This window comes from Pseudorasbora parva, chromosome 9, assembly GCF_024679245.1.
Source record: "Pseudorasbora parva isolate DD20220531a chromosome 9, ASM2467924v1, whole genome shotgun sequence".
Lineage (NCBI taxonomy): Eukaryota > Metazoa > Chordata > Actinopteri > Cypriniformes > Gobionidae > Pseudorasbora > Pseudorasbora parva.
This window is the reverse complement of record NC_090180.1, coordinates 4,907,337-4,922,329: the sequence shown is the minus strand read 5'-3', so window position 1 is coordinate 4,922,329 and position 14,993 is coordinate 4,907,337. Positions and strand designations below refer to the sequence as shown.

The following is a 14,993-nucleotide window of genomic DNA, read 5'->3' as shown; positions in this document are numbered from 1 at the left end:
CCGTGTTCCCGTTCCAAATCTTTTGATCAATCCCACTCAGATTAAGTCTATTACAATTACTTCTGAATAATACAAAACCTTCTAGTGTGAGGTAAAATGGACTAAGACAACGGTTCAGTGTTTCTGATGATCTACACTATTTTTAAGCGATAGTTCACACAAAAATCCTGCCTTCTTCTATAGAACACAAAACAAAATATATTTTTCAGTTTGTTTTAACAGTTTTCTCCATACAGTAAAAGATGTGGGGTTCAAAACTACAGTAAAACCTTTTCCATTGTATGGAGAGAGAAAACAAGTGACATTTTTCTTAAAAAAGTGTTTAGACAGAATTTTCATTTTTGTGTGAACTGAACCTTTAACATACTTTCTCCAGTTTTATGTAAAAAAGCACACAATGTGAAATTGCTGGAATCTCTAAAAACAGCTTTTCTACTCTCAGTTGCTGAAGAAAGAGAAACGCATGCTGAACATGGCCTCAGTGATCAATAAAATAAACAAACAGAGAATGACTGGGGAAAAAAGTTTTCATAATAATGGAAATTAAATGAATTTGATGAAATTCTGACGGTTTCCTACCAGTTACTATCAGCCGTGTTCCCGTTCCAAATCTTTTGATCACGTTGCCCACTCAGATTAAGTCTATTACAAATACTTCTGAATAATACAAAACTGTCTAGTGTGAGGTAAAATGGACTAAGACAAATGTTCACTGTTTCTGATGGTCTAAACTATTTGTATGGGATAGTTCACACAAAAAAAAATCATGCCTTTAATATTCTAGGGTTAATTCAAGGTGATTGCATGGGACACTTTTAAATCGTAAAATGTGTCATTTTTCATTTTTGGGTGAACTGACCCTTTAACATAATTTCTCCAGTTTTATGTAAAACAGCACACAAGATGAAACTGCTGGAATCTCTTTATATTTCTACTCTCAGTTGCTCAAGAGAAACATGTTGAACATGGCTACAGTTATCAATAAGCAAATTAACAAATAGAGGATTTTTTGTTAAATTAAGTTTTCACAGCATTTTCATGTATATGATGAAATTCTGATGGTTTCTTACCAGTTACTATCAGCCGTGTTCCCGTTCCAAATCTTTTGATCCATCCCACTCAGATTAAGTCTATTACAAATACTTCTGAATAATACAAAACCTTCTAGTGTGTGGTAAAACTGACTAAGACAAATGTTCACTGTTTCTGATGGTATAAACTATTTTAAAGGACTAGTTTGTACAAAAATCCTGCCTTTAATCTTCTATAGAATACAAAACAATATATTTTCAAGATTTTTTTGACAGTTTTGTCTGTACAATAAAAGCCTGTGGGGTTCAAAACTACAGTGAAATATTTGACTTCCATTGTAGAAAGAAAACAAGTGCAATATTTTCAAGAAATAGTTTAAAACAGAATTTTCTTCTTTTTTTGTGTGAACTGACCCTTTAACATACTTTCTCCAGTTTTATGTTAAAAAAGCACACAATATGAAACTGCTGGAATCTCTAAAGACAGCTTTTCTAATCTCAGTTGCTGAAGAGAAATACATGTTTTACATGAAATCAGTAATGTTTTCACAAAATGGAAATGACATAATTTTAATGAATTTGATGAAATTCTGACAGTGCCCTACCAGTTACTATCAGTCGTGTTCCCGTTCCAAATCTTTTGATCAATCCCACTCAGATTAAGTCTATTACAAATACTTCTGAATAATACAAAACCTTCTAGTGTGTGGTAAAACTGACTAAGACAAATGTTCACGGTTTCTGATGGTCTACTCTGTTTTAAAGGAATTGTTTGCACAAAAACCATGCCTTTAATCTTCTAGGGTGAAATGTGGGTGATTGGGGCACTATTTCCAAAACATCCCAATGGAAAAATGTGTCCCAATAACCCTAAATTCACCCTATATCGAACACAAAACAAAATATATTTTTTTGACAGTTTTGTCCATACAATAAAAGCCTGTGGAGTTCAAAACTACAGTGAAACCTTTTACTTCCATTGTATGGAGAGAGAAAACACCCTGATATATTTTCAGAAAGTGTTTAAACAGAATTGTAATTTTTGGGTGAACTGACCCTTTAACATCATTTCTCCAGTTTTATGCAAGCACAAAAGATGGAACTGAATCTCTAAAGACAGCTTTTCTGCTCTCAGTTTCCAGCTGATTACATAAATAAATTGTATGGTACTGACTTTAAAATGCTTAAAATACGTTTAGCAGACCTTAATTATGTGAATTTTGTCTTACCTGTCACATAAAGTCTTGTACCCGAACCGAAGACTTTCTTGTCTCCACAGTCATATATTCCTAAACAAAAAGGTGGAGTGTGTGTGTTAGCGATCTGCAGTTTCCTCATGTGCACTGTTGTAGAATATCCATGAAGAGTTTTAAAATATTAACTAAGAAAATAAGCTATATCAATTCTGATCAAAAATGATAAAACACTGAATTTACTTCTGTAGTAAATAGATCCAGAAAGTGTTGTTTACAGTGTCATGCCACACTCTCACCAGTAGAGGCTGCAATAGTTTATTTACAGGTCCTGCAAACACACAATCCTCGTCTGTCTTCTTCACCTGTCCAATTCACGGACACGGTGGTGGACAACCTTCAAGACAGTAAAAAATGCTTTTACAAGGCATCCACTAATCTATGAGTAAACTTTTTATAGTAATGCATTAATGTAAGAAAGTACAAGCGACAGTCCGGCGGTATCCATTTATCTGAGCAATGTAAGTTAAGTTAAACCCCTAAAGCTGATAATTCAACAGCACATTTGTCCTTCATAAATCTGAATTTGATTTATAACCAAATTTTAAACTCTTCTCGATCAGCAAACACTCCTCGGAGTGAATTATTCATTAGGGCTTAAGGAAATGTATTGTTTGTTGGCAGATGTATTTTATAATTTGTGGCCTGTGGTTTTAGATTAAAGCAGAAGAGTTTTTGTACAGGGTTTCAGTATTTATAACTGCTGTGCCACCCGAGATCCAGCAAGCACAGTAATACACTGCAGAATGCTCCGTTTTTTTCAGGACAGGTATCTTCAGAGCCAGATTATCTTTTTTCTTATCAACTTTAAACGATTCGAAACCAGCATCATTGTATGTGCTTCCACCTGAGATTGCTGAATACAGTATTCTTCTTAAGGTTTGTCCCTCTTTTAGTTGATACCAGTGGATATATTCACGGCAGGAAGAAGGATAATGACAGTCTATAACAACTGTCTTGTCTTTAGCTTTGGTTAATAAGAACGTCTGTTCCAGCTTAACATTTCCATCAACTACAAAAACAAAACAAAACAACAAAATATCATGACAGTGTTACCCAAGGTAAGACAGATAACAGTCAACATAAATGTAGTCATGAAGGCTATCACATTTGCTTTTTGTGATAAAACACAATTAGGGTGTGATTAAAAAAAATCCTTACCTCTACATAAAAGTTTAATAAGAAACAAAAAGCACAGCTGCATTTGAAGACTCATGATGGCAGCGTGAGAGCTTCTGTCTTCATTCTGTGATGAGAGGAGGTCATATGGGTTTATGATATTACGTTTCCGGCCCTCATGCTAATCTGAGCTTGTTTTGTGGTTCATGATTCAGATGTGACAGATTCCACAGCTTTTACTCTGTGCTTCAGTATTACACTAATATGTATAAGAAAAATAAAATTAGCAAATGTATAAACTCTTGTCCACAAATCTATGACGTTTCTCTATAATATTCTAATGATTGATAATAGTTCTGATTGCTTTAGGATTAGTTCACTTCAAAATGAAAATTTCCTGATAATTTACTCACCCAAGATGTTCATGTCTTTCTTCAGTCGAAAAGAAATAACGTTTTTTGAGGAAAACATTCCAGGATTTTTCTCCATACAGGTCCTTCTCAAAAAATTAGCATATTGTGATAAAGTTCATTATTTTCCATAATGTAATGATAAAAATTAAACTTTCCTATATTTTAGATTCATTGCACACCAACTGAAATATTTCAGGTCTTTTATTGTTTTAATACTGATGATTTTGGTATACAGCTCATGACAACCCCAAATTCCGATCTCAAAAAATTAGCATATTTCATCCGACCGATAAAAGAATAGTGTTTTTAATACAAAAAAACCCCCTTCAAATAATAATGTTCAGTTATGCACTCGATACTTGGTGGGGAATCCTTTTGCAGAAATGACTGCTTCACTGCGGCGTGGCATGGAGGCGATCAGCCTGCGGCACTGCTGAGGTGTTCTGGAGGCCCAGGATGCTTCGATAGCGGCCTTAAGCTCATCCAGAGTGTTGGGTCTTGCGTCTCTCAACTTTCTCTTCACAATATCCCACAGATTCTCTATGGGGTTCAGGTCAGGACAGTTGGCAGGCCAATTGAGCACAGTAATACCATGGTCAGTAAACCATTTACCAGTGGTTTTGGCACTGTGAGCAGGTGCCAGGTCGTGCTGAAAAAACAAATCTTCATTTCCATAAAGCTTTTCAGCAGATGGAAGCATGAAGTGCTCCAAAATCTCCTGATAGCGAGCTGCATTGACCCTGTCCTTGATAAAACACAGTGGACCAACACCAGCAGCTGACATGGCACCCCAGACCATCACTGACTGTGGGGACTTGACACTGGACTTCAGGCATTTTGGCATTTCCTTCTGCCCAGTCCTCCTCCAGACTCTGGCACCTTGATTTCCGAATGACATGCAAAATTTGCTTTCATCCGAAAAAAGTACTTTGGCCCACTGAGCAACAGTCCAGTGCTGCTTCTCTGTAGCCCAAAAGTGGCTTGACCTGGGGAATGCGGCACCTGTAGCCCATTTCCTGCACACGCCTGTGCACGGTGGCTCTGGATGTTTCTACTCCAGACTCAGTCCACTGCTTCCGCAGGTCCCCCAAGGTCTGGAATCGGTCCTTCTCCACAATCTTCCTCAGGGTCCGCTCACCTCTTCTCGTTGTGCAGTGTTTTTTGCCACACTTTTTCCTTCCCACAGACTTCCCACTGAGGTGCCTTGATACAGCACTCTGGGAACAGCCTATTCGTTCAGAAATGTCTTTCTGTGTCTTACCCTCTCGCTTGAGGGTGTCAATGATGGCCTTCTGGACAGCAGTCAGGTCGGCAGTCTTACCCATGATTGCGGTTTTGAGTAATGAACCAGGCTGGGAGTTTTTAAAAGCCTCAGGTATCTTTTGCAGGTGTTTAGAGTTAATTAGTTGATTCAGATGATTAGGTTAATAGCTCGTTTAGAGAAGCTTTTCATGATATGCTAATTTTTTGAGACAGGAATTTTGGGTTTTCATGAGCTGTATGCCAAAATCATCAGTATTAAAACAATAAAAGACCTGAAATATTTCAGTTGGTGTGCAATGAATCTAAAATATATAAAAGTTTTAATTTTTATCATTAAATTATGGAAAATAATTAACTTTATCACAACATGCAATTTTTTTGAGAAGGACCTGTATAATGGACTTCAATGAGAACCAACGGTTAAAGGTCCAAATCAATGCAGTTTCAGAGGAAGAGCTTCAGAGGCTCTGACCGATCCCAGCTGAGGTATAGGGTCTGATCTAGCCAAACCATTGATAATGTAAAATCGAAACATGGATGAGATGGGGATGAGTAAAATATAAGAAATATTTGTGTTTAAGTAAATTAATACACAATGTGCTATTTTTTGGGGGGGGGGGGGGGGGGGGTGCTGTGTTTATCCTTGAGCAGCTTATGCTGTGTGAGGTAATTTTTTTGGTCAAGTGAACTCACTAAACATTTGGGAGACAACTTATATTGCATTCAAGAAATTAATTTTATTCATTCATTAATTCCTTGGGAATCAAACTCATGACTTTGGTGTTATTAGCACCACACTGTATTGTTTGAACTACAACATTACATTTATGTTCATATCAAATTATGAGAAAGGTTTGTGGTCTGTGATCAAGACAGGAAACCTTGCAGTTTTTGTGCTAGACTTTGATATTTATATGTACTGTGTACTGTATGATGAGCTCCAGTCCCAGCAGGCGCAGTAATACATCGCTGAATGCTCCTTTTTCAGCTTGGTGATTCTCAAAGCAAAATGATTTGATGATTTTTTTTCTGATTTTATGGACTCAAAACTTGCATCATTTGTTGCAGTTCCATCATCTATGTCAACATAGAGAATCCTCTTCAGTGGGTTTCCATCTTTCTGCTGATACCAGTGGATGTAGATCCAGCATTCTAAATGTAAGTGACAGTCTATAATGGCTAACTTTTCCTCTGCTTTGGTCAGTGAGATTTTCTGTTCCAGCTTTGCGGCTCCGTCCACTGCAAAAAGCAACAAAACACAAATCAAACTACCTTTTCATAAGGTAATGCAATGATAAAACAATACTTAAGCTAATATTTTCTTGTTTTAAAAGTATTTATGGTTACATAGAACAAAGATATAAAGATGATATGGCCACACATTAAACACTTACCTTTAAATATAACGTGAATGATCAGCAAACAGAGTAATTGTGTCTGAGGACTCATGATGGCAGATTTAAGATAGAGAGCATCCGTCTTTTGCTCTGCGATGAAGGTGGAATGTATTAATGCATTTCTATAAGCAAAAAACAGGAAGTTGCATTGCTATTGAGTTTCCTGTCCTCATGCTAATCTAAGAGTTTGATGTGTTTGATATGGGTTCACACTAGCCTATGTTTGGATCCCTCATTTTTGGATTAAGGTCAGGAAATTTGACCCTTTTTATATAAAGGCACAATTCAGGTCACATGAAGGCTATTCATAAATATATGATTTAACAATTATATTTTAACTTGAAATGTGTTTGCAGTTTTGTTTTGTATATACTCCAATGTTACTTATTTAGGATTAATAAATAGATACATTTTTGATCAAATGTTTTTCAAAAATGTATGAAAGAAACAAACACAGATTACATTTCTAATAATTGTAAAAGTATTTTACTTTCATCATCTCAGACGTCTTTATTAGTCAATAGCTCATTTACTTTTAATTCCACTATGGTGATATATGTCACATGATATTGTTTTTATTATAACAGATAATGTAAGAAATGTAAATGTTTACATAGCATATATGTGTGTGTATAATTATTATGTATGTATAAATACATACACACTCATTCATGCATATATTTATACATAAAATATTTATGTTTATAATATAAAAAATATATACAGTATACATGCAAATATTTCTAAAAATATAAACATGAATGATTGTGTATTTATGTATATACAGTATACATAATAATTATACACAGTACACACATATATATTATGTAAACATTAACTCTTTTATTTTGGATGCGATTAATCATGATTCATCGATTGATTCAAATGTAATGATTGATTTTGCAGTTTTGTATAACTTTACAAAAAATATTTATTTGCTTGGTGTGTAGATCATATCCGCTGGCAGATAGGATACAAATGTACCGTAAATTTTAATTTGTCAGCAAACAAAAAGAAAAGAATGATTTTTTTCTCAAGTTTTATTTTGTGAAAGCATCAGATTCTGTTATAGAAAGACAGCCAACATGACAGCAGAAGCCATGCTTATCTTTTTAGGGTAATATGAAGTTCTTGTTTAGAAGCAAATTCTTTAGAAGGTCAACTTCTGAGGAAGGGTTGTGGGTTTTTTCTGTACGGCTTCAGTTTTTATACTCGCTGTGCTTCCTGAGATCCAGCAGGCGCAGTAATACGTCGCTGAATGCTCTTTTTTCAGCTTAGTGATTCTCAAAGCAAAATGATATGAAGCTTTCTTTTCTGATTTTATGGACTCAAAACCAACATCATTTTTTGCAGATCCATCATCTATGTCAGCATTCAGGACCCTCTTCAAGGGCTCTCCTTCTTTCTGCTGATACCAGTGGATGTAGTTCCAGCAATCTGAAGTGAAGTGACGGTCTATAATGGCTAACTTTTCCTCTGCTTTGGTCAGTGAGATTTTCTGTTACAGCTTCACGGCTCCATCCACTGCAAAAAGTAAAAACTCACAAATCAATAATACAATCAATTATATTGCCAAATAATAAAAAATCACCTTTGCATATGAACTGAATAAGCAGGTAAAAGGAAAGCATCAAAAGAGCATTCATAGTAGCAGAGAAAGTCTTTTTCTGTGTTTGCTCTGTGATAGAGGAATTCATTTTAGAGAGCAACGAACAGGAAGTTGCAATGCTATACTCTGTTTCAAGTCCTCATGCTAATAGCTGATCTGAGTTACAGATGTGACACATGCCCATACTGAGCTTCCTTAACCCAAGAGAAAGTTTGTTCCTCTTCAATGATTTCTGCATTTCATTGATGGCCTTCCTCATTTCCACCACTTTTGAGAAAAATCTTTTGTAAAAATTGTACCTTTAGGGGTACAACGGCTTGTCACTGGGGGAGTAAAACTGAAGTGAGTGCACTTAAAGGTGCACTATGATTATTTATTTTTTAGTAAAATATCCGAGAACCACTAGGCCAGTATTATATATTGTGTTAAATTAAGAACTTACAATATCACAGATGTTTCCAACTATTTGTAAATCGTTGGAAAATTGCAATTTTAACCAATGAACCAAGACGTGTGAGGGCGTCGCCTGTCAATTTTAGTTTAGTTTAGAGCTTTATTTATTCCCTTGGGACAATTAGTTTAGGCTCTCATGGTGCTTCACATGTAACACTTAACACATATACATTCAAACATTCAAAACACAAAACAGAAATTGCGTCATCTCTGTGTTACTCTCGGTTTCTGGTTTTATTCTGGAGAAGTGCTTTTCTCTTAGCAGTGTGAACAAGTTTCACAGCAGCCGCTGAACAAACGCACAGAGTAACGTCAGAACATCATTTTAAACACACTTTAATGTATCTAAATAATAAACAGAGCTGCTTTACCTTATAATCATGACCGGAAAAGCGGAAAAAGCGCCGGCGACTGTGTCCCGTCATAATAAAAGTCCTGTTGCCTGTTGCTAGTGTTTACAGTGAGGAAAATAAGTATTTGAACACCCTGCTATTTTGCAAGTTCTCCCACTTGGAAATCACGGAGGGGTCTGAAATGGTCATCGTAGGTGCATGTCCACTGTGAGAGTCATAATAAAAAATAATAATCCAGAAATCACAATATATGATTTTTATTTGTATGATACAGCTGCAAATAAGTATTTGAACACCTGTCTATCTGCTATAATTCTGACCCTCAAAGACCTGTTAGACTGCCTTTAAGATGTCCACCTCCACTCCATTTATTATCCTAAATTAGATGCACCTGTTTGAGGTCGTGAGCTGCATAAAGACACCTGTCCACCCCATACAATTAGTAAGAATCCAACTACTAACATGGCCAAGACCAAAGAGCTGTACAAAGACTCTAGAGACAAAATTGTACACCTCCACAAGGCTGGAAAGGGCTACGGGGAAATTGCCAAGCAGCTTGGTGAAAAAAGGTCCACTGTTGGAGCAATCATTAGAAAATGGGGGCTAAATGGAGTGAGTACATCATGAATCCATTTTCCAAACCGTGTTTTTGTTTTATCTGTTATTTCATACGTTTGAAAAACATAATTCTAACTATTGTAGTCTGGTTCGGGTCGGAACCGCTGCGAGTGGCCCAGTACCCATAGACTGTAAAAAAAGATACATAATACATAAAACAATACATAAACATTTAAAGGCTGTTGTTTAACATGAAACATTGTTTAAATATCAAGTCAAAGAAAAGCAACCATCTAGGCATTATTATTACAGGGAGTGCAGAATTATTAGGCAAGTTGTATTTTTGAGGATTCATTTTATTATTGAACAACAACCATGTTCTCAATGAACACAAACTCAATATCAAAGCTGAATATTTTTGGAAGTTTTAGTTTTAGCTATTTTAGGGGGATATCTGTGTGTGCAGGTGACTATTACTGTGCATAATTATTAGGCAACTTAACAAAAAACAAATTTATACCCATTTCAATTATTTATTTTTACCAGTGAAACCAATATAACATCTCAACATTCACAAATATACATTTCTGACATTCAAAAACCAAACAAAAACAAATCAGTGACCAATATAGCCACCTTTCTTTGCAAGGACACTCAAAAGCCTGCCATCCATGGGTTCTGTCAGTGTTTTGATCTGTTCACCATCAACATTGCGTGCAGCAGCAACCACAGCCTCCCAGACACTGTTCAGAGAGGTGTACTGTTTTCCCTCCTTGTAAATCGCACATTTGATGATGGACCACAGGTTCTCAATGAGGTTCAGATCAGGTCAACAAGGAGGCCATATCATTAGATTTTCTTCTTTTATACCCTTTCTTGCCAGCCACGCTATGGAGTACTTGTGTGATGGAGCATTGTCCTGCATGAAAATCATGTTTTTCTTGAAGGATGCAGACTTCTTCCTGTACCACTGCTTGAAGAAGGCGTCTTCCAGAAACTGGCAGTAGGACTGGGAGTTGAGCTTGACTCCATCCTCAACCCGAAAAGGCCCCACAAGCTCATCTTTGATGATACCAGCCCAAACCAGTACTCCACCTCCACCTTGCTGGCGTCTGAGTCGGACTGGAGCTCTCTGCCCTTTACCAATCCAGCCACGGGCCCATCCATCTGGCCCATCAAGACTCACTCTCATTTCATCAGTCCATAAAACCGTAGAAAAATCAGTCTTGAGATATTTCTTGGCCCAGTCTTGACGTTTCAGCTTGTGTGTCATGTTCAGTGGTGGTCGACTTTCTGCCTTTCTTACCTTGGCCATGTCTCTGAGTATTGCACACCTTGTGCTTTTGGGCACTCCAGTGATGTTGCAGCTCTGAAATATGGCCAAACTGGTGGCAAGTGGCATCTTGGCAGCTGCACGCTTGACTTTTCTCAGTTCACGGGCAGTTATTTTGCGCCTTGGTTTTTCCACACGCTTCTTGCGACCCTGTTGACTATTTTGAATGAAACGCTTGATTGTTCGATGATCACGCTTCAGAATCTTGGCTATTTTAAGACTGCTGCCTCCCTCTGCAATATATCACACTATATTTGACTTTTCTGAGTCTGTCAAGTCCTTCTTTTGACCCATTTTGCCAAAGGAAAGGAAGTTGCTTAATAATTATGCACACCTGATATAGGGTGTTGATGTCATTAGACCACACCCCTTCTCATTACAGAGATGCACATCACCTAATATGCTTAATTGGTAGTAGGCTTTCCAGCCTATACAGCTTGGAGTAAGACAAGATGCATAACGAGGATGATGTGGTCAAAATACTCTTTGCCTAATAATTCTGCACTCCCTGTATTAGTATAGGCGTATTATTATTACATAGAGACTTAGTTAAATATACTGTACAACAGTAGCTAAATATATTCTGTCAATTTCTTCACGTTACACCAAACTTTTATTTTACGGAATAAAAGAAAAAGGGCGAAGAGGCGGGACGTGGGCGGAGCTGAGGTGAGGTGACGTGATGACTAACAGACAGCAGACAAACGGCAATCCACCTGTCACTCAAAGTGGCCATGCCCTTAATTATGCAGAACTTTAAGGCTTTATATAATGTAAATGAATGAGAGAAAAAATAAAAAAAATAAAAATCCAACTCCCTCACAGTCGTCATGAAGGGCAAAATTAGCTATTTAGACAAAACCACAATTTGTACCAGGCTGTAAACATGTTTTTTTCTGCTGTAAAGTTGGACATTTTAACATGGGGCTCAATGAGATTCTGCTCCCTTCTGGAGCCTGCCTCTAGTGGCCAGTCGATGAACTGCAGTTTAAGTCACTTCCGTATTGACTACAAGAGACCGAGGGAGGTTGCCGCTTAAGTTTACCAAGGATTACTGAGGATTCTGATTGAGTTCACAAGTCTGAAGCACGTCATGGAAATATGCGTATTATAGCTACTGTTATTAAATAAAACATTTTCGAATGAAACTGTAACCAAAAACACCATTAACTTAAGTGAATGGGAGGCAATAATCAGCAAAATGCACTCATTTATTTAGATTATTTCAATATACATTGACGCAGATTACTTTATTTGAATGTTTTCTTGACTTAGGGTGCCATTTTGGACAGGGCTGAAGACCGTGAGGGTTTAGGGTGCCATTTGGGACAGGGCCATAGATGATGGTAAACTAAGAAAAGTAGCTCCGGCTAATGTTCTTCCGCGAGACGCATGCACTTCTTTTTATTAACCGTTAGACCACCAAACATTACCTAGTGTTGCTTAAAAGGACATCTTTGTATCACTTTTACTCATAAAAGTTGCATATTAGTACCTTAGTAGCAATATTTACCTAATCTTTTAGGGATTAATATGGTACAAAGTTGTCCTTTTAAGGGTACTATCCCCCGGGACAAGCTGTTGTATGCTTAAAGGTACAAAAAAATGTATTTGTAAATGTTAGGAGCAACCTAAAAGTTTGCAATGAACCTCAGCACCAAAAGAAACACAGCAGGTAGTTGAAGTTGCTTCATTTCAATGTGTGGTTAAAGTCCATGCATTATGTTCACATCCTAAAGTATATTGGCGACACAAGGTGACATAAAGACACATCCAAACATGTCTGCCTATTAATACTCTAGAAGGTATTATACACTAGCCTAGAAATCTAGACGCACCCTAGCGGCAGCAAATCTAATCTGCCCGCGAGTGTTGTCTAGCAACTCTCAATACCCTTCTGAGCTGTAAACGCAAAACTCTTGCCGGGCCAATCACATCGCGTATAGAGTCGGTGGGCGGGGCCATAATGATGATGGCTGAGTTGCGTTTGCGTGCTTCTAGTAAACACAGAAACTGGCGAACGGCGGCGGTCTTTCGAATCAGCTTTGACCGCGACTCTGGAAGACTCGTAGTTAAGCTTTTCTCTGAGAAAAGAACAAAGAACGGCACTGAAGTCATTCTTAAAAAGGGAAGATGTGTTCGTAGTTTAGCCGACCGGATACGGCGAATGTTTAATCTATCAACGAGCTCTGCTTCACCTTCGTTGCTCTGGTTGGTGTAGCGCTATCCTATCGCGTGCAGAGAAAGTTTAAAAGACAACCATTTATCCCGCCCCTCGGATTGAGCTGTCAGTTTCCAGACCAAACATCTTGATGAGGGTCTGGCTTGTCAGGCTAATTATACACCTCAGTCTTAAGGATATTTTTTGCTCATTTATTTCCATCTTTCCCCTTTAAAACCCATGTCAAAGCAATAAAATAGTCAAAGCCTTTAAGCACACTAACTGAACTGCTGATATTATGTACTGCGTATCAGTGGCCCATGTGTTCTTGTGTTTAATGTATTGAAGCTCTGCACTGAATCGCATGCTTTTCACTGAATTTGTATTGCATCTCTTCTATTGTAGCACTGAGAAGGTCTGCACATGCCGTTAAATAACTATCATCCTAACTCTGTGCTGTTGTTTTTATCTGCAAGCAAACCGCAATACTCTGTGGTTCTCCTCAGTGTCTGTCAGACGATTCAATACTGTAATAAATGTGGTTTGTAACTGTAAGATTTTGACATTGTTCATGTTGTGGAGTAACAGTTTCTCATGGTTTATGTCAAGGATGTCAAAGCTTTCTCTCACTGTGGCTGCCCTCCCAGGATGCACAGTAATACATGCCAGCATGTTCGTGTGTAGTTGCTTTGAGTTTAATGCCGTATGAAGTTACCCTTTTTTCAGAGACACTTTTTTCAGAGACAAAGTCTTTTGTGTCACCTGTACCAACCCCAGACTCACTGATGTAGAGAAGTCTTTTAAACCCTTCACCGTCTTTCTTATAGTACCAGTGGACAAAATTACCAGTGCTCAAGCCGGTTACCTCACATCTGAAGGACACAGTTTTACCCTTGTGCTTCACCAACAACTTTTGAGATTGAATTAAACTCAAACCTTCCACACCTGCAATGAAAAAAATGAAAATAAATTATTTTAAATAAGTTTTCATGTTAATGTTTTACTAACATATCCTATTTATTTTGTACCTATTACCTATATAACCCCCTTTTAAAGTTTACTTACCATGGACCATTATGAGAACAACAGCGCACAAGTGTATTAGCATCGTTCATTTGGTTATGTGAGGCGATATATGGCTCATACTGTCCTGTACACTTCATTACACTATTTTGCAAAAATCCATGCAGAACATTGTGACGGTGACACCATTTCCTGAGGCGGAGCTACGATGGCTTGATCCAAATGTGATGTGATTTGTAGTTGTACAGCAATCAGAATAAAATGTTTCAAAAGCTAATACATTTCTACCTCACTTTTGTAGCTATTTATTATCTCATCAGGATTCTCTTAAATATATTAGAATTAATTTAGTAAAAAAGCAGTTTATTAGAAGTAATTTAGTAACATTCATAGAGCCTTAAAGCTGAAAAAACTATTTTGCAGCTCAATAGCACCATCCACTGTTGGAAGATCTGCATGTTAAACAAACAACTGTGTACAAATATTACAAATGTAGGAGATTATCTGAAAGGACTTGAAGAGAGAAATAAAATCACACCTGTGACATTGAACTTCAGGGACTTTCACAGGCAATACACAGGCAAAAATAGCTCATATTTATATTCAAATGAGGAAAATCTGATGATAATATCCATGAGTTTATGTACAGTATGTGTGTGAATATTCTCGCTGTGGTTGCTTGTGTCCCAGTAGGCGCAGTAGTAAACCGCAGCATGAATCGGCTTTGTGTTGCTCAGTTTTAGATTATAGAGCTGTGTTCTGTCCACAGTGAAGTCATTTGCTTGGGGATTGTTGGTGTCATGAATAAAACTGCCGCCTGCATAGATACTGAGTAGTCTTGATGGGGCTTCACCTTCTCTCTTTTGGTACCAATGAATATAATCCCAAGATTTCAAATTGGTCACTTTGCAGGGGAGATATGAAGTTTTTCCCACTGCTTTGACCAACATTTGTTGACCTTGTTCCAAAGTCACTCCCAGAACAGATGCTTTGATTGAACAAAACAAATGTCATTAAATAAAATGTA

The 14,993-nt window shown here is 37.3% G+C and overlaps 1 protein-coding gene and 1 long non-coding RNA gene across 3 annotated transcripts in view; one reads left to right on the top strand and one right to left on the bottom strand.

Moving 5' to 3' along the window:
- Positions 1 to 14,993, bottom strand: part of LOC137089962 (immunoglobulin lambda-1 light chain-like) — a 29,148-nt gene that overhangs the window by 3,403 nt on the left and 10,752 nt on the right. Inside the window, exons 2-3 of one of the 2 annotated variants that reach the window (XM_067453578.1) lie at positions 14,641 to 14,954; positions 2,261 to 2,303 (exon numbers count right to left, since the gene is read on the bottom strand). In XM_067453578.1, the coding sequence (XP_067309679.1) occupies positions 2,261 to 2,303; positions 14,641 to 14,954 (357 nt within the window). The remainder of the gene's footprint in view (positions 1 to 2,260; positions 2,304 to 14,640; positions 14,955 to 14,993) is intronic. The other variant, XM_067453577.1, reaches the window with a different exon arrangement.
- LOC137089964 (uncharacterized) overlaps positions 6,124 to 14,993 on the top strand; it is a 31,395-nt gene continuing 22,525 nt past the window's right edge. Inside the window, exons 1-2 of the long non-coding RNA XR_010907806.1 lie at positions 6,124 to 6,237; positions 7,830 to 7,960. This is a non-coding gene — a long non-coding RNA (uncharacterized lncRNA). The remainder of the gene's footprint in view (positions 6,238 to 7,829; positions 7,961 to 14,993) is intronic.